Source organism: Sus scrofa, chromosome 6 (assembly GCF_054392235.1).
Source record: "Sus scrofa isolate SSC_HxYL_T2T_F1_AM1 chromosome 6, Sscrofa_HxYL_maternal_Yorkshire_Landrace_v2.0, whole genome shotgun sequence".
NCBI lineage: Eukaryota > Metazoa > Chordata > Mammalia > Artiodactyla > Suidae > Sus > Sus scrofa.
The window spans coordinates 18248131-18266663 of NC_139388.1; the positions used below are offsets into that span (position 1 = coordinate 18248131).

Genomic DNA, 18533 nt, shown 5'->3' on the forward strand with positions numbered 1-18533 from the left:
GTCTTTCCTTGTCTTTTATGACTTTGACACTTTTGAAGAATATTGGGGGTTTTGGAGTTCCCGTTGTGGCACAGTGGTTAACGAATCCGACTAGGAACCATGAGGTTGCGGGTTCGATCCCTGGCCTTGCTCAGTGGGTTAAGGATCCGGCGTTTGCCGTGAGCTGTGGTGTAGGTTGCAGATGCGGCTCGGATCCTGCGTTGCTGTGGCTCTGGCGTAGGCTTGGCAGCTACAGCTCCGATTAGACCCCTAGCCTGGGAACCTCAATATGCCGAGGATTCAGCCCTAGAAAAGGCAAAAAGACAAAAAAAAACAAAAACAAACAAACAAAAACCCTTTTTGGATGCTTTGCATCTAGAAGGGCGTGTTGATTGAAGGATTTCAGGATTTCAGGTGTCAGGAAGCCACCAAGTGTCAGTGATGTTGATCTTTTCACTCGTTGCTCCAGAGAGGAAGATTTCTATCCCCTGCCTAAGGGTGTAAACTTGGTTGTGAATATTCTACAAGCGAAGGGGGCAGGGTATCTCAACACTTAGTTTGAACTTCCACTCGATTCCCACTTGCAGCTCCATCCTCACCACTGCCCTCAGCTTTGCCCTGTAATCTCACATCAAGATGCTCTCAGGTTCACTCTTTCCCGGGGTTAAACCCCCAGCTGTTATCACCGGAGAGGGGTCGCTGCCTAGCTATGCAGGCTAGACTTAGTGATGGAGGTGGGGTGGGGATCTTTGCTCAGAGGTAGATGGTGCTTATGGATGAGCTTTTCCAGCATCTGTGGTATGACTTCATTCTCACTGGCTTTTCCTCCTTTAGGAATTTAAATTTGAGAGTTGCTGTCATGGTGCGGTGGAAACAAATCGGACTAGGAATCATGAGGTTGCAGGTTCAATCCCTGGCCTCACTCAGTGGGTTAAGGATCAGGCGTTGTAGGGAACTGTAGTGTAGGCCGGTGGCTACAGCTCCAATTAGACCCCTAGCCTGGGAACCTCCATTTGCCTCGGGTGCGGCCCTAAAAAGACAAAAAGACAAATTAATTAATTTGTTTACTTATACTTTTCTAAGTTTACTGGCCTTCAATCTTCCAAATTTTTTTTGAGAAACTTCCTCAACAGAGGTCTACTCTCTTATGTGGCTTTTGGAAGGGAGCAGAGATAAACAAGTTTGTCAAACTACTGTGTTCAATCTGAAGCCTGTTAACTGCCATTTTTTTTTTAGAGTGGTCAAAAACAATCTATAAATTTCTATGAACCAATCTTCCATACAGAAGAATTCCAAATGCTTTTTTTTCTTCTTCTTTTTTTCTTTTTGCCATTTCTTGTGCCGCTCCCGTGGCATATGGAGGTTCCCAGGCTAGGGGTCGAATCAGAACTGTAACCACCAGCCTACGCCAGAGCCACAGCAACGTGGGATCCAAGCCGCATCTGTAACCTACACCACAGCCAGGGATCGAACCCACAACCTCATGGTTCCTAGTCGGATTCGTTAACCACTGAGCCACAGCAGGAACTCCCCAAATGATTTTTGTAAATACTCCACCCTCAAGAAGGTGGAAGATAACTCCCTTCTCCTGAAGTGTGGGCTGCCCATAGTGATTTCCTCCTACTATGGAACAGTCTAGAAGGTTCCTTCCAAAGAGTAACTTTATAGTAAAGAAACCTAATAAATACCTTTAATGGAAAATAATCTGAAAAAGCATATATATATTTATCTCCAAACCACTTCACTGTACACTTGAAATAAACACAATACTGTATATCAATTATATGTCAAACATAAAAAGAAAGAAATGTAATGAACACGACCTCAGCCCAGTGATCAAGGCCAATCTCACCAATCACAAAGCGTAGTGATAATACATACATACCTTTGATATGATGGGATAATAACAGCAAGTTACATCTAGAGCCTTCCCCGAACCCCAAAAGAATCTATAACCTCAGCCTAATTATAATAAAAACATCACATTCTAATCAAGGGCATCCAGCAATGTACTTGACCAATACTCCTCAAAACTGTCAAGGTCAACAAAAACAAGAGTCACAATCAAGAGGAGGCTAAGGAAACAGGATGACTTAATGAAACACTGGAACAGAAAAAAGGACATTAGATAAAAACTGAGGCACCATGAATGACTTTAACAACAATGTGTCAATATTCATTCCTTAATTGTAACAAGTGAACCACATTAATGTTTAAGATGTTAGAAACTGGGAAACCCAGTGCTGCAGTTATGGGAACTCTCTGTATTACCTTCAAAATTTTTCCAACTTTAAAACTGTTCTAAAAAAACAATTTATTTAAAATATTTGTATGAAGGAAATGAATACTGGCAGCTGAATGTATTTACAGAAAATACAATGGGTTTGTGGAGATGCAGGCATGAATGGGGGTTTTGGTTCTTAGCGATGGAGGCAGTAGCATTGGGATCTCAACAGCCTTCTTGGGAGAGCTAGATAGTTGAACAAATTTGGCCATGACTGTTCGTTCAGACACAGCATCATGAACCATCCTGAATCTACTTAACCCTCCCTATGGGGTGCAGAAGACGCTTCCTTGAGAGGATGTATAGTCCAGTAATGAGGATACATCAACAAAATACACAAAGTATGTGATCAAAGTATCTGCCTTGAGTGTCTGCTTCCCCTACAATCCCCCTCCCATTCAAACATGAGGAATGGGTCCCCAGGCCCCTACTGGGACTGGAAATAGACACTGATACTATCTGGCCAATGACATTCTCACTTCTAAGAATTAATTTCCACTGGGTGTTGGGACTGGAAAATAACGGAGCCACTTTGATTCCTCTCAGCTTTCGATTCCTGGTCCTGGTTCCTCTCGAGGTCCAGTTGAGCTTTCTGCCCTTGAATCCGTCACGCATTCCTAACCCACTAACGAGTAAGTTCCCTTTTACCTCTGTTAGCTTAAATACGTTTCTTATTTATGTATCTTATTCTATGACAAAGATAATCTTGGGTGCGTACCTTTTTAAAGAATATTTCTTCTTGGAGTTCCCATCATGGCTCAGTGGTTAACAAATCTGACTAGGAACCATGAGGTTGTAGGTTCGATCCCTGGCCTCACTCAGTGGGTTAAGAATCCAGCATTGCAGTCAGCTATGGTGTAGGTCGCAGATGCTGCTTGGATCCCACATCGCTGTGGCTCTGGCGTAGGCCGGCAGCTACAGTTCTGATTAGACCTCTAGCCTGGGAACCTCCATATGCTGTGGGAGCAGCCCTAGAAAAGGCAAAAAAAAAAAAAAGAATATTTCTTCTTCACAGATGCTCAAGACTTAGCACAGAAGAAAAAAATGAGCCTCTGCCCTATGGTATACTTAGAGAGGCAGAAGCCCTTCAAAGATGCTACCAAGGCAAGCATTTCAAGGTCAGGCAAGTTGCAGAGGTCACTGTAGTCAGGGTATGCTTTAGAAACTAAATTTGAACTAGTTTAAGACAAAAAGCAAATTTATTGACTCATACACGAAAGGTCCAGAGGTAGAATTTAGCAAAACTTAAACGAAGGTCAACAAAGATGTTCAAACAGATCTGCACTAGTTTACATGGATGGTTCAGTTTATAAACAAATCAGCTTTATTTCTTCCAAATGTTTTCTAGGACAGGCTAGTGAGTACATTTTTGTACCATAATACTTAAAAATGAAGAGAAGCGCAGCTGAGATGTGACCTTGTCATATTAGTAAAACATGAGACAGAGCATGGTGTATTAATAGGGGGTAAGATGGATGAGGATGAAAGTGTAGGAAGAATCCAAGAGCCAACAACAAAACTAAAAACCTAAAAAAAAAAAAAAGAGAGAGAGAGAGAGAGATGGAGAAGGGGGTCATATTGGCAGGCTTGGAAAGCCCCATTTTCCTGATTAGATTTTTTGGATAATTAAATTAGAGTGGGCAGTTTTGTGAGAAGATCCGATTTTATTGTGGACATCATCCTATTGTTTGTAAGGTAATGCCACTTCCCCTTCTGCAAAACTTAGATGAGGAAGCCAGAGGAAAAGATTCCGAAAGCAAGCTTCTCTAAGGAAAATGAAATTTAGGCACCTGGATTTAAAAATTTTTATCTTTCCACGTCCAGGTAGTTCTAAACTTAGTATCAGTGTTTCAGTCACAGAGATTAGGACCAGGAACAAATAATAGGAACTTTGCTCTGAGACTGGAACTGATGGATCAAAAATGCCACTTGTGGGAGTTCCTGTCATGGCGCAGTGGTTAACGAATCCGACTAGGAACCATGAGGTTGCGGGTTCGGTCCCTGCCCTTGCTCAGTGGGTTAACGATCCGGCGTTGCCGTGAGCTGTGGTGTAGGTTGCAGACGCGGCTCGGATCCCATGTTGCTGTGGCTCTGGCGTAGGCCGGTGGCTACAGCTCCAATTCAACCCCTAGCCTGGGAATCTCCATATGCCGCGGGAGCGGCCCAAGAAATAGAAACAACAACAACAACAACAAAAAAAGACAAAAAAAAAAAAAAAAAAAAAAAAAGCCCCTTGTGGAGTTCCCAAGTTGAACATTTCATGATGCCAAGACCCAATACAGACAAGGATCTTTCCAGAGGGAAATTAAATGTAATGAACCCAACTAGCATCCATGAAGATGTGGGTTTGATTCCTGGCCTTGCTCAGTGGGTTAAGGATCTGGTGGTGTTGCCAGGAGCTGTGGTATATAAGTTAGCAGCGCAGCTCCGATCTGACCCCTAGCCTGGGAACTTCCATAAGCCACAGGTGCGGCCCTGAAGAAAAAAAAAAAGCCACTTGTCAAACTTGAAACAGGAGTATTTGTGTCTGCATTATCTTGTGCTTCCTCCAGTCAGCCTGAATCACCTTTTCACGATACAACAATTTCAAAAGCCATACATAGTTTCTAAATCCCACATTACACGGCACAAAGAATCAGAAATGCTTAAAAAAAAAAGTTCCTGTCGTGGCTCAGAGGTTAATGAACCTGACTAGCATCCATGAAGACATGTCTTTGATCCCTGGCCTCGCTCAGTGGGTTAAGGATCAGGTGTTGCCCTGAGCTGTGGTGTAGGTCGCAGACATGGCTCGGATCCAGCGTTGCTGTGGCTCTGGTGTAGGCTGGTGGCTACAGCGCCTATTAGACCTCTAGCCTGGGAACCTCCATATGCCGTGGGCACAGCCCTAGAAAGACACCAAAAAAAAAAAAAAAAAAAAAAAAAGCTTGCAAGCTGTCAAAAATACTGCACAGCACATAGTAGGTGGCACCTAAGTGATAAATATATTACAGCTGTATCCTCATGTTTCCCCCAAAAGCAATTCCAGCCTCTCCTGAATGCTACATACAAGAATTGTTTCTAAATGAACTATAATTTAAAAAAAAAAATTTTTTTTAAAGAATTGTCTTAAAATGCTGTTATACATGATTAAGCTAACTTAGTCCCTGAAATACAGTCCCCAATTTATTATGGTTCAACTTAGGATTTTTCTGCTTTACCATGGTGCAAGTGATATGCATTCAGCAAAATCCGTATTTTGAATGTTGGTCTTTTTCTGTGCTAGTGAGACCCAGTACGATACTCTCTAGCATACTGGGACATGACCACATTGTAAGTGAGGAAAGATCTGTATAGAGTATATAGACATCCACTAAGCTAATTAATGTTAGATGACTGATGTTACTTACAATTACCAATCATTTAGGAGATAGTGTGGGTGTTTCTTACCTTAAATTTACGTAAATGAAATCACAATCTTCTACCTCAAGTTTTCAACCAGTCAACCAGGATTTGTCAAGTACCTGCCAAACACTCAGCATCAGGAAGAGACATGTGCCTTATGAGGACTGACATTGAAACAACAGATTCAAACACGAGTAATAAGAATGGGACTTTCCTTTCCTGTTAATAATCATCAATTCACGTGACAGCGAAAATACTAAGCCCTAACGAACTGTGTCTCACTGGTCATGTTAGAAGGCTATCAGTAGGTTTTAAAAGTAATTATAAAAATGGTTTATTTCCCTTGTTTTATTAACACAGTCACTAGAACTTCGAGCTCAATGTTTCACTTTCCCCAACAGTTCAGCCATTTCCAAGAAAAACAAGCATTTAAAGAGTGGCGCTATAGATAACAAGTATTATTACCTTGAAATGACTTCTTTATCAGATGGTTTCAGTAAAAACAGAACTTCCAAGCTGTCTACCTGGTTGCCACTTCACATCCGTTAATACAGCAAAACTCTTTAATTTTTGCGTCTCACAATCTTCGCCTTTCATTTCGGGGAAAGAGCAGCAGCATGACTCCCGAAGAACCGTGGAACTCCCCCATCAAGTTACGCTAACACAAGATTAGCACAGAGATGACTTTTATGCTTCTCAAGTTCTTTTCTTCCAGACACCTGAGAATTCCAGAGCCAACATTTCCACTTAAAAAAAAAAATTTTTTTTTTTTTTAAATAACCGTAGCCAGGGCAAGAAAAGGAAAACAGTATCTTTATTGTGTGTCGTTCTAACAAACATTCACTGTGTGCACATTCCAGCAGAAAGAGACAAAGATCTTTGTTCAAAATATGCTGAAATAAAATAGGTAAACAAACTCCATTATTGAATACACAAAAGGAATGTTAATATTACTTGCTCATAGTTGAGGGTGAAGTTAAAAAAAGTGGGGGGGGATAATCATAGTAATGTTTTGCCAAAATAGCCAATGTAGAAAAAAGGTGCAGGCAACGTGCAGCTCTGAAAATTCTCGAGTGACAGGCTGGATGTAGGGTGGGTAACTTGACAACCTCTCTGCTTCTTGGAACCTCCCGCTGGGAGCACTCCCACAAGTTCCAAACCCAGCTTTTTCAGAGCACAACAGCCAAACGGGACTAACTTCCCCATTACTTTTGTGATATTTGGCAAAAGAATAGGATGGTTAAAAAAAAAAAAAGTGTTAACCTCCTGTTGCGACAGGTCTGAATCCATTTCTCCCTCGGAAGTAATGAGTATTAATGGTGTACATTTCTAAATTGGAATTTAATCAGAGAGATATCGCTTGAGATTTTAAGCATGAGATACGACATAAGTAATGACATAGCTGGCCTGTAAAGCATTTTTTTCATTGCTCCCCATGGGAACTGAATGAGTGTACACTCAACAATGTTCTTATTTCCCAACATGGGCCTCATGACAACTGCTCAAAGAACTTCACAGGCTCAAATGATAGGTTCCAATGCATTTTTGCTTCTGCTCAAGTGGTCACATAAGAACTAAACACAGTATATATAAACTTTGTCCCCACCACTTTCCTGTCTTTACAAATATAAGTCATTTAGAAACCAAAACCAAACAACAATAACAAAAAAAAAAGAAAACAAAACAAAACAAAAAAGAAACCAAAACCAATTCTGAGAGACAGAGGCAAGGACATTCGGGCCCCCGCACTAGCATCCCCATTTGGGGGACAGTCAGTTCGCCTCACCTCCTCCCTGGGATCAGCAGCCATTACACGTACAGAACGGTGGGCGGCAGCACTGAGTTCTCCTTGGGAATAAACAGCCAAACACCCCAGAGACCCCCCCAGGAGGCTCCGCCATCCAGCAGGGACTGGCTCCACTGGCTCTCCAGGCGGGATTCACAACCTAGCAAAGTTGAGACTGTTTCTCGAGAACTTGAGTCTACTTCTTAAAACAAAAGTCCTTTTTGATGGATTTGGCTCACATACTGTATTACTTTATTGTTTAGAAAAACCTCTGCGAACTCTCACACAAGCTCTCCCTTTCACCTGGCTGTTTCTGTAGGAAGCAGGAAAATAGTAAATGGACCTACAAGTGGTTTTTATAATACAAAGTGACATCACATTAGCAACAGATGAAAAGAAGCCCTGGGTACTGGATGGATTTCATGGATGGTTGAGACCAAGTCTGAAAATCTTTTCCTCTGGCTCTGAATAAAAACAAGTTCCCATATAAACAGGAAAAAGACAACCCATATGAAATAGAAAAGCCTATCTTTTGCATTGATCTTTACCCTAAAAATATCAAAAACACACATTTTACTTACAAATGTCATTCTTTAATGTTTCTTCTAAGCCAGATGTTTTTCATTCCGTTTTGCCAACACACTTTTAATTGACCCAAGTTATCTTCTGGCTTAGTTTCAGCCTGAATGCTCCCTTTCCAGCTCCTCAATACTCCTTTGTCCTTTCTACCTCAGGGTGGCCCCATGTGATCATGCAACTTAATCATCACAGCAACTACATATCAATTTTTATTCAAAGCAACCCTCCCTTGCCTTCAAATAGGAGCATCAAAAGCCACACCACTTCCGTTACACACCAAAGATTTTTCCTTCAATAGACTGTCTTATAAAGTGGCATCTTATAATCCATTTGCAACATTTTCTAAAGATAAAAGCTTTAAAAGTTTACCCATATCCCTGACATAAAAGTCAGCCAGAAACCCCCTAAAATTACTCCATTATGTCATGACCAAGTGTGCGAAAACCAGGTCAATGTCATTTTTATGAATTCCAAAGTCACTCAACTGCTAAATCACAGGTTATAAGACCCAGGTTGAACTTCTTAAATAGTTTGCAGGGGCAGACACTGGTGTTCTGTGTACCTTCCTGCCCTGTCAAGTCCCTGGCAGGCTGAAGGGGGGAGGAGATGCTGAACAGTGCCTGTGGTCCTTCCTGAACTGCCTGCTGCTCCCTGCTGCCCGTGACAATGGCTCAGAGCAGGCTGGTGACCCTCAAAGGATGGGGAAAAAAGTCACCACAGTGGGAGGCAGAAAACTGCCCATGGACTGTCTCTCCAGGTGCTTCCATGGAGGAAAAGGTAGTTAAATACGCCAGAGAAATTCCTGAACCGAGGAGGAATAAGAACCTACTCCTCAATGAGACAGTCTTCCAAGAGAAAAAAGAAAAAAGAAAAAAACTGCTAGCTTTTTTATTCTCAGTGGAAAAACAACAAAACCACAAATTGGAACCATGGAGGTAAAATACAGATGAAATGAAAAACATTCTCTTGTCATGCTCTCTGCCTTCCCTCTGCCACTTTTCCGTGGAAGTTACTGTACTGGGGCAACCAGAAGATCAAACCACTCAATCTTTCACCTATTCAGAGTCTCTTCCTTTTGTAAACTGGAGAAAAAAAAGTCGGCTAATGGATAAACAAAAAAACCCAGGAAAATCCTTTAATAAAACTGTAAAGTTCTATGGGCATAACTATAAGTTTATATATTACCAATAAAAGATGGTAAGGGGTTTTAAAGGAAAGAAGGAATTCCCGTGTGGCGCAGCAGGTTAAGGATCCAGTGTTGTCACTGCTGCCATGGGGTGGGTTAGATCCCTGGCCCGGGAACTTCCACATGCTGAGGGTGAGGCCAAAAATGAAAAGAAAAGAGATAGCTGGGAATTGGTGCCAAACCCAAATAAAGGATGAAGTTTTTGGTGCTTTTTCTAAACGCCTGTCCTCAAGTAGTGTCTCTCGATTATTTTTCAAAAGAAAGATTAAATTCAGCTTATTATCCCAGTTCAGCCCTCCCGTTCCCAGTTCTCTCCACTCCCAATAAACAGAAGGGAGGCAGCGTTCCGCCCAGCACCATTTGGCGGCCTAAGGGGGTGACAAGACCTCCCTGCCACACTCGCTCAATTTTAACAAATATAAACAAGGAATGAGATCATCCTGCAGTTGTGTTTTAAGTCACAGGTGTGGAACTTGACATCATGAGTGAAACCTCCAATAATAAACGATAGAATGAAGTTATAATTTAAAAGATACTATTTACTTAAAACAAAAGGGGAAAAAGAAAAGCTTCAAAACCAGAGTGGGCTGCCCCATTAAGAAGGTCTAATGTGCGTTCAAAGTACTGGAAAGCAGGCGATGACACCAAAAGGCAGTGTCACGAGGACGTGCGGACTCTGGTTATAAAACACAGTTTTGAAAGACAAGGGTGCTCGTGGAAACCATGAAGAGAGGAAACAACGGCAAAGACGCAGAACAATGAGCAGGTGCTTTGAGAGTAAGGCTCTGAGAAATGACTTCACAACTGGCCCCAGGGCTGAGGCGGATGTCTGGCCAACAGTCTGGGCTCCGAGGGGGAGGATATAATTGGCAGTATTCGAGAAGAGGGCACAGCCGCAGCCTCCAATTGAGTCTCTGGTTCTTGCTCCCAAGTGGATGTGCTTTCCCGACATCAACAAAGTCTCCTCAGGAGGATTTGCTCTCCGCCGCCGTGTAGTAACGATAGAGAAAACCTAAGAGGATGGCGCCCAGGATGGGGAAGATCCAGTATGACCAGTAGCTAAAAGGGTAGGTGGGTGGGGAGGAAGCAATAAGTCGTGAACATTCCAGACCAAATGGGTGCTACCTTTCAACATTCACATTTGTAATATTTTTATGAGCAAAGAATGTGTATTTACTTGGGGAAATTGAACTGTTTTTAATCACACAGTAATTGGGAAAAAAAACCCCAAATATTTGGATCAGAGGGACAAAGCTGAACAAAAATTTTTAAAGGATTAAAACCAGAATGTATGGTATGACACTTCCCAATATCTGTTTTTACAAAGACATACATTGGTTATTTCTAGGTGATGGGATTATGGACAGGTTAATTTTTCTTTATGCTTTTTCACATACTCTGTAATTAACATCTTTAAAAAGGAAAAGGCCATCGTTAGATATTAATATAATAAACACATATAATATACAAATATTTACATAAATATTATCTGTATCATAAATTTAGAGGCAATGTTACCTAGTACAACTGATGGCAATATTATATCTGTCCCACATGTATTTTTAAAATTTAATCCTCACAACAGTCCTATGAAAAAGATACCACTATTATTTTCATTTCATACAAAATAAATACAAGCTTTGCACCCAAAATCACAAAGGGAAGTTAGCCAAGCTGTCCTCTTGATCCCTTGTGTAATTTGGACACTAATAAAAACACACAGACACACACAGAACATACTGCTGGTTCCCATAAAGTTAAGTAAGTGAATAGTTGGCTTAAAAAGCCTTATAAGAAACTTCTTCTCAGGAGTTTTAGGACAGTCATTCTTCTCCTTAAAATAATACTTCTTCTCTAACAGAGCTAGTTTTAAGGCAAAATTCTTCTATGATCCTGATGACCTGGCTGCCTCTCTACTTATGACATATGCAGGCTTGGTATTAAAAGGCTTTGAAGCCCAAAACCCAGCTGAGGTTCAATAACAAAAATGATTCTCTTTGCCTAAACACGCCTAGCACTTTGTACATTTAAGTATGGCAGAAAGCTGCTCTGGGCAGGTTGAGAATGTTAGCCAGGGAGCTTTGTTTAAAAACACAAGCAAGGTGGAGTTCCCGTCGTGGCGCAGCGGTAAACAAATCCGACTAGGAACCATGAGGTTGAGGGTTCGATCCCTGGCCTTGCTCAGTGGGTTAAGGATCTGGCGTTGCCATGAGCTGTGGTGTAGGTCGCAGACGTGGCTCGGATCCCGTGTTGTTGTGGCTCTGGTGTAGGCCGATGGCTACAGCTCCAATTGGACTCCTAGCCTGGGAACCTCCATGTGCCGTGGGAGCAGCCCTAGAAAAGGCAAAAAGACAAAACCAAAACCAAAACGAAAAAAAAACCACAAGCAAGGTGGCTGGCATGTACAACAGCAACATGGCACAGGGAAACTCAGAAGTAATCTCCCCAGGAAAGTGATGAATTCGGGTATCTTGCAGAGCAACCATATGACAAAGAAGGGTTCAAAAGCTGAAGCCTTGAGAAAACACAGAAAATAAATTCTTCAGGGCAAAAGACTGCGAATGGCTGACCACCAATCCTCATAGAATCCTTCATAACACTTAACCGCCTCTGAGAAGAGAACCAGAGGAAACGTGGCTATACTGCACCAAAGGAGGCACGGGTTCAACAACAACTTCCTGGCCATTACACAGAACTCTCTTCTTGGAGATGCATTCAGGTTACTACATGTAGCTGTGACTCATTTAGTTTTATTGCTTTGCAGTATTCCACTGTATGAATATCTCAGAATGAATTCACGCACTTTACAAATGAAGGGTTATCTGAGTTATTTCCAAAATTTTAATATGTATATATATTTTGGCTGTGCAACAGCATGTGGAAGTTCTCAGGCCAGGGATAGAGCCTGTGCCACAGCAGCAACCAGAGTCACAGCAATGACAATGCTGGGTCCTTAACCTGCTGAGCCACCAGGGAACTCCCAAAATTTTACTATCTTAAATAACGCTGCTATGAGCATTCCTGAATGTGTTTGCTGGTATACTTGCACACACATTTCTTTTGAACATATATATATATCTGTTCCCATAAGCAGAATTGCTGGGTCAAAAGTTATCATAGTGTCAAATTTACTAGATAATGCCCATTTACATTCCCCTAAGAGGGTCTAGGAATCTTGGCGGCACACTCCCTAAACAAGTTCCCTTATTTTTAGAATTTTTCATTTTTTGCTGACCGGTAGGTGTGAACCACACCCTGTGACTCTACTGCAAGTTTATGGCCTGTATTTTCAAATTCTTTATAGAGCATATGGCTGAGCATAAATCCTTAAAATTAAGGAAGCTGAATTTACTGTTTCCTTTAATTTGCACCTTTTAAAAATACTGTCGGAGTTCCCGTCGTGGCGCAGTGGTTAACGAATCCGACTAGGAACCATGAGGTTGTGGGTTCGGTCCCTGCCCTTGCTCAGTGGGTTACCGATCCGGCGTTGCCGTGAGCTGTGGTGTAGGTCGCAGACGCGGCTCGATCCCGCATTGCTGTGACTCTGGCGTAGGCCGGTGGCTACAGCTCCGATTAGACCCCTAGCCTGGGAACCTCCATATGCCGCGGGAGCGGCCCAAAGAAATAGCAAAAAAAAGACAAAAAAAAAAAAAAATACTGTCCATCACCTCAAACAAAAAAGACGTGATACTTTCAAGGGGAAAAAAGACATTTTCTCTCTCTCTCTCTCTGAAATGCTTTAAGAGGGATTTCAGAAAGATAAAACAAATAGCTCTATATAATCTCTATACAGAATTTTTAGGAGTTTCCACCATGGTGCAGTGGTTAACAAAACTGACTAGGAGGTTGCGGGTTCGATCCCTGGCCCCAGGATCCAGCGTTGCCGTGAGCTGCGGTGTGGATCGCAGACATGGCTTGGATCCCACGTCGCTGTGGCCGGTGGCTACAGCTCCGATTATACCCCTAGCCTGGGAACCTCCATATACCTCGGGGCGGCTCAGGAAAAGGCAAAAAAAAAAAAAAAAAAATTTTAAAAGCCAAGGATTTCACAGTCATCTCAAGTAGACGACTTAAATAAAGGATGACAAATTTATACCTTTCAGAGCTAATACTACTGTATTACTAACATTACTGCAAGGAATATTTGTAAGTATACCTTTGAATTCCTGAATATGACTGCAATACGTAATTGTTTTTTCTTCTGTAAAATGTAATAATAGACTGGATTGTGAGGATTAAATGAGATTAGGTTTTAAGTGGAAGCTGCATAGCTGGGCTGGGCTGCAGAGGTCCTGCATTAAGAGTAGTACTTGTCCATGCATACTTGCCTCTTACTAAATCTGATTCTTCTAATTTATGCCACAATGAGATTTAAAAATTACTCAAGGCATGAACTTCTTTGAGATTACTCAAAATGACTGAAACCGTAAAAAATTAATCTTGTTAAAGCTAAGCAACTCTTGAATTTGCAATAATTTTGGTCAAAAAATAATCAGCTGTCAAACCTCACTCTTAAGTTATGCTACACATGTATATTTATGGAGCACACTCTTTGCTAGACAGCATGTTGAGCATCAGGAAGTCTATTAAGGGAATACCAACCTTTTGCACACGCCGCTTGTCGGAGGCTCCTGAAGAAGCAGCATAATCAAAACAAACAAAAAGAGATTAACATAGAGTATATAAATCTTCTTGAATATTCATATAAACTCTGAAGCTAATAAAAGAACGTCACCTTTCATGCAATTTGATGTTGACAAATCTATATGCAGTGGGAGAACCAGGAGCTCTATTTGTGATAATATACTGGTTTCTAGTAAAGAACCACTAACAAAAGCATAGAGAAATGACCTCAGCTCTTTTTATGGTATAAAAAATGCCAGTGGAACAAACTATATTGCAATGGACTAATGTGAAGTCACAATGATAAGCCTGGTTCAGCTGGGCTTGTCACTGGCAGTAGCTAAGATTACATTTTCTAAAAACATATTTAAAAAAAAAAATGCTGTCTTGTAACATAAGAGATCAACTGGGAAATGCTGGAGCATATGCAGGTGACTGCTTTGTGGCTTAGAGGAATGAACTGGTGTGCTCTCTGAAATCATACCAGTTATGATTAGAGACCTTAGGGCTTCTAGCACATTGAAAATGGGAACAACAGAGTTAAGGGAAAGAAAATACCAAACTAAACTTAGAAACAAAATTCTGGCAGTAACAAGTGATGAGGTAGTGATACCTGTGACAACACAGAAGAACCCTGACCATGTGATGTGAAGTGAAAGACACCAGACACAAAAACCATGTATTACATATAAATCCATTTACACAAAATGTTCGAATAGGCCAATCGAGAGGCAGCAAGTAGATTAGTGGCTTCCGAGGGCTGGGGGAAGAGGAGTTGGAGGAAAAAGGAACATGACTGCTAATGGCTTTGGGGGCTTCTTTTTGGAGTGATGAAAATGCTCCATAACTGATTTGTGATTATGGTTGCACAGTTCTGAAGATACTAAAAACCCCTGACTTGTACATCTTAGGTTGGATGGCATGTGAGTTAGACCTTAAAGCTGGTATTAAATTTTTAAATTCAGTTTATAGACATATCAAATGAAGTTAACGACTTCATTTATTGCATAATACAAAAAAAAAGCCTGCCACCTTACTGCCAGAGGACAAGAGCCCATTAGCACAGGTTATTGCAGCCCGAAACATCATCTCTGCCAATATATAGCAGTATGCCGGCTGTGGTAATTCTTTTTAATTACGGTTTTCAGTAATCGCCAAGACTTCCCAAAACCCTACATACTGGCCTAGATACTTCAGAGCAGACCACGAGATGAGTTTTAATTTTATATATCTAAAACATCGTCATGCAAATGAGCACATGCCCAAACCAAAGAGAAATTAGCTTATAGGCAAGTAAAACTTCTAACAAGTTTTAGATAAATCACATTAAGACATTACTACACTTCTTGAGATCTTGAGGATTACTGTTATCTGGGACATTTCTCCGTGAAGAGCATGAATCAGGCTAGTTCAAACAAATTATGGTCAATCTCTGAGAAATACAGCAATTGTTTTCTAGATCTGGAAGGTGGTCATGGGAGTGATGCTTTTGCGTGCATCTAGTTTATAATACTGCCTTTTAAAATATTCCCATAAATGGGATGGAAATCCTGTGAAATTAGATTGTTATGCTCATTATACAACTACAAATGTGATAAATTCATTTGAGTAATAATAAAATATATATATAAATAAAGTTAAATATTAAAAAAATAAAAAGAAAATAAAATATTCCCATACAGTAGCCAAGAAGTAATTGAATTCTATCAAGAAAATAGCTACAGTCTTCCATGCTTTATCCACACATATACCAATAATTTATAGAACAAAAAAATGGAGAATTAGTATTTAAAAGAAAAAACAGGTAATTTGAAAGGCTTACATGAGTGCATAATGGGTAATATATGTATTATGTTTAATCTATAATCACATTAAAAGCCATTAGTCATACAAATGGATTCTCTAGATTCCAAAGTTTTTTAGCCTCTTCTATAACCAGAGGCACTGGGTGTGTGCTAAGCCGAGGGAGCCTCGGCCAATGGAATAAGCAAGTGAGAGACGAAAGACAGGGAGAGACCAGAAGGAACCAAGACCATAATATGCTGAAATGTAATCCTTCCTAATAAGCAATAAAAAAATCTTTAAATTTCCATAGTTTCCTTCCCTCCCTCCCGCTCTTTCTTTCTTTTAATGAAGTACCTTGATCCCTGCTTTTATTTATTTATTTATTTTTGTCTTCTGCCTTTTCTAGGGCCGCTCTCGTGGCGTATGGAGGTTCCCAGGCTAGGGGTTGAATCGGAGCTGTAGCCACCGGCCTACACCACAGCCACAGCAACTCAGGACCCGAGCCACGTCTGCAACCTACACCACCGCTTATGGCAACGCCGGATCCTTAACTCACGGAGCAAGGCCAGGGATCGAACCGGAAACCTCATGGTTGCTAGTCGGATTCGTTAACCACTGCAGGAACACCTCAACCCCTGCTTTTAAATCAATTTATCCTGGGAGGCAAAAAGATCAACTTCCCTAAGCCTGGAGGAAAGTGAGGAGAAAGAAGCGAATCCTTTCTGGCATAGTGACAGCCAAGGAAACGCCACACTGCAGTGACTCTGCTCTTAATCTACTATAAATGAAAGAGCTGTTTAAGGCGCTGCTCTGGGTAGCCAAGTGCCTCTGCCACGTTTGGAGAGAGGCCAAATAAGCTTATTTTTAATTGAACTAAATTAAAAAGCAAACAGTTCTATGAACACAAACCCCTCCCTCACCTCCACCTTTCTGTCCTCTTCGTGCACAGCTCCCCATCCTCAATTCCAAGGCAGAGCCCAGAGCTGAAGCCAATGAATGGCCACTGAGCTGAAATTCCTACAGTTTATGATTGACTTTAATGTACCCCTTTGGGTGTTCAGGCGTAGCTGGCTGGTTACGTTCTTGCCCACATTTTAATTTACATGCAAGACTGGTCAGGAGAAGTGAATGCTCTCTATCTTCGGCATGGACAGTAGTAACTGCGGTGCTCTATGATTTTATTCTATGATTTTAGTTATAAAAGAGCAGTTCAAATCCGGAATTCTACCAAAAGCCTTACAAAGTAATGAATATGCATGTTCTTGATTCTACAAGGAGTTTGGAATACACTTCCAAACAATCAAATTACTTTAAGTCTACTCTGATGTTAGTTCAAAATTAACAGAGAAGTTAACTGTTTAGGTAAAGTGACTCCTAAAGTTCAAAGTTCATTAAGGCTTGAATTCCCTCATAAAATAAATAAGTAAATAAATACATTTATATACATATAAACACCAAACATGTACTGTGCAGGATAAAAGGAACTAGGTCACAATATCTGAGTAACCTTTTTATTAAAGCTGCTCATAAATGAAGTTATGCCTAGTGTCTGCAGGCTCAATGTTAAATCATTTTCCTCACTTGTGAATTGAAAGACTCAGATCACAGGAACTCGAATTCCGAGTCATCTGTAATGAGCTCAACACAATTTTCTGACCCAAGGGCATTTTTAGCAAAATCTACAAAATCAGCTTTCTAAAGATTAGAGAGACTTAATACCACCTTCCCACGCCTGGGAAGACTGGAGGAACAAGACCACACAGAAATGTTTCTGTCCGAGCACGCAGGTGAAGATGTGTTCTTCCAGACACTCTTCTGAGAGGCAATGCACTGTCCACACTGACTCTCTGATGTGTTAAAAGAACGACAAAGAAAAGTCATAACTGGCAAACACACTGGAAGTGATTTGAGGGTCATACACAGTGATTTCACTATGAACTCTGTTTATGAAAAAACCATGGGAAGAGAAGGTATGCTTAAGGAATGGTGTACTTGTCACCAGAACATAAACGAAGGAAGCAAATGTGCCAAAATTATGGTTATGATGTATTCAAATATATATGCAGGGCCTTGTAAATGTATCTTTAGCCTACACAGTTTAGATTTAGACCTTCAGGGGTTTAAATAAAAGAGAAATCTAAAGTATCTAAGAAGCTTACGTTTTAAATCCTAAATTGGATGCCTGCCATTCCAAGAGAATTCTAAACATTTAAAATTGGAAGAAGTGAATTTTAAGCCAGAGGACACTTCAGCAAATTTAAGGAGTATTGGTTGTCCGGCACCTTTTGCACCTTTTTATTTAGAATAGTTTGGTTTCTATGAGGCCAGTAACTTATGAAAAGCACCTTGGGAACTTTGGGCTTCAAACACTACTGCAAAGGATTTTTTCCCCATAAGACAATGGATTTTTAGAGCATTAGCTATCACTGAATTTTAGTATTAGGTTCATTGTCCAACCTAAAATGTTTGATTTTTTAAAAACCATGATTTCAGTATTTTATAGTCCCGACTATCTGGCCATGTAGTATGGATCTCGAAGATAGCTTTCTCATGAAGCTCCAAGGTACTAAAATTTCTTTCTAGAAGAGAATACAATTTAACTACTACTGTCTTGTAAAGCATAAATCCTTAGAGTCAGCCCAGTCATGTAAAAAAATATTTCCCTGTAGATAAGAGCAAAGTTCGAAGATAAAAAACAATCACTAAAATCAATTTCTATACAACTAGAATCCATTCTGATAAGATACATAAGACATCACTGAAGAAAAAAAAAAATTAAAACACTCAGGAGATCCTACGCGGTTCAGTGGGTTAAGAAACTGACTAGTATCCACGAGCATGCAGGTTCGATCCCTGGCCTCACTCAGTGGCTTAAAGATCCAGCGTTGCCACAAGCTGTGGCACAGTCTGCAGGTGCAGCTTTAGATCTG

At 40.8% G+C, this 18533-nt stretch overlaps 1 protein-coding gene and 1 long non-coding RNA gene across 3 annotated transcripts in view; both read right to left on the reverse strand.

The window, feature by feature from the left end:
- Positions 1-6367, reverse strand: part of LOC110260921 (uncharacterized) — a 70815-nt gene extending 64448 nt beyond the window's left edge. The window contains exon 1 of one of the 2 annotated variants that reach the window (XR_014805584.1): positions 6110-6367. This is a non-coding gene — a long non-coding RNA (uncharacterized LOC110260921). The remainder of the gene's footprint in view (positions 1-6109) is intronic. The other variant, XR_014805583.1, reaches the window with a different exon arrangement.
- A 3365-nt stretch (positions 6368-9732) lies between these two features.
- CYB5B (cytochrome b5 type B) overlaps positions 9733-18533 on the reverse strand; it is a 35502-nt gene continuing 26701 nt past the window's right edge. Inside the window, 2 exon segments of the mRNA NM_001159592.1 lie at positions 9733-10254; positions 13798-13826. Coding sequence (NP_001153064.1) covers positions 10161-10254; positions 13798-13826 — 123 coding nt within the window. The 3' untranslated portion in view covers positions 9733-10160.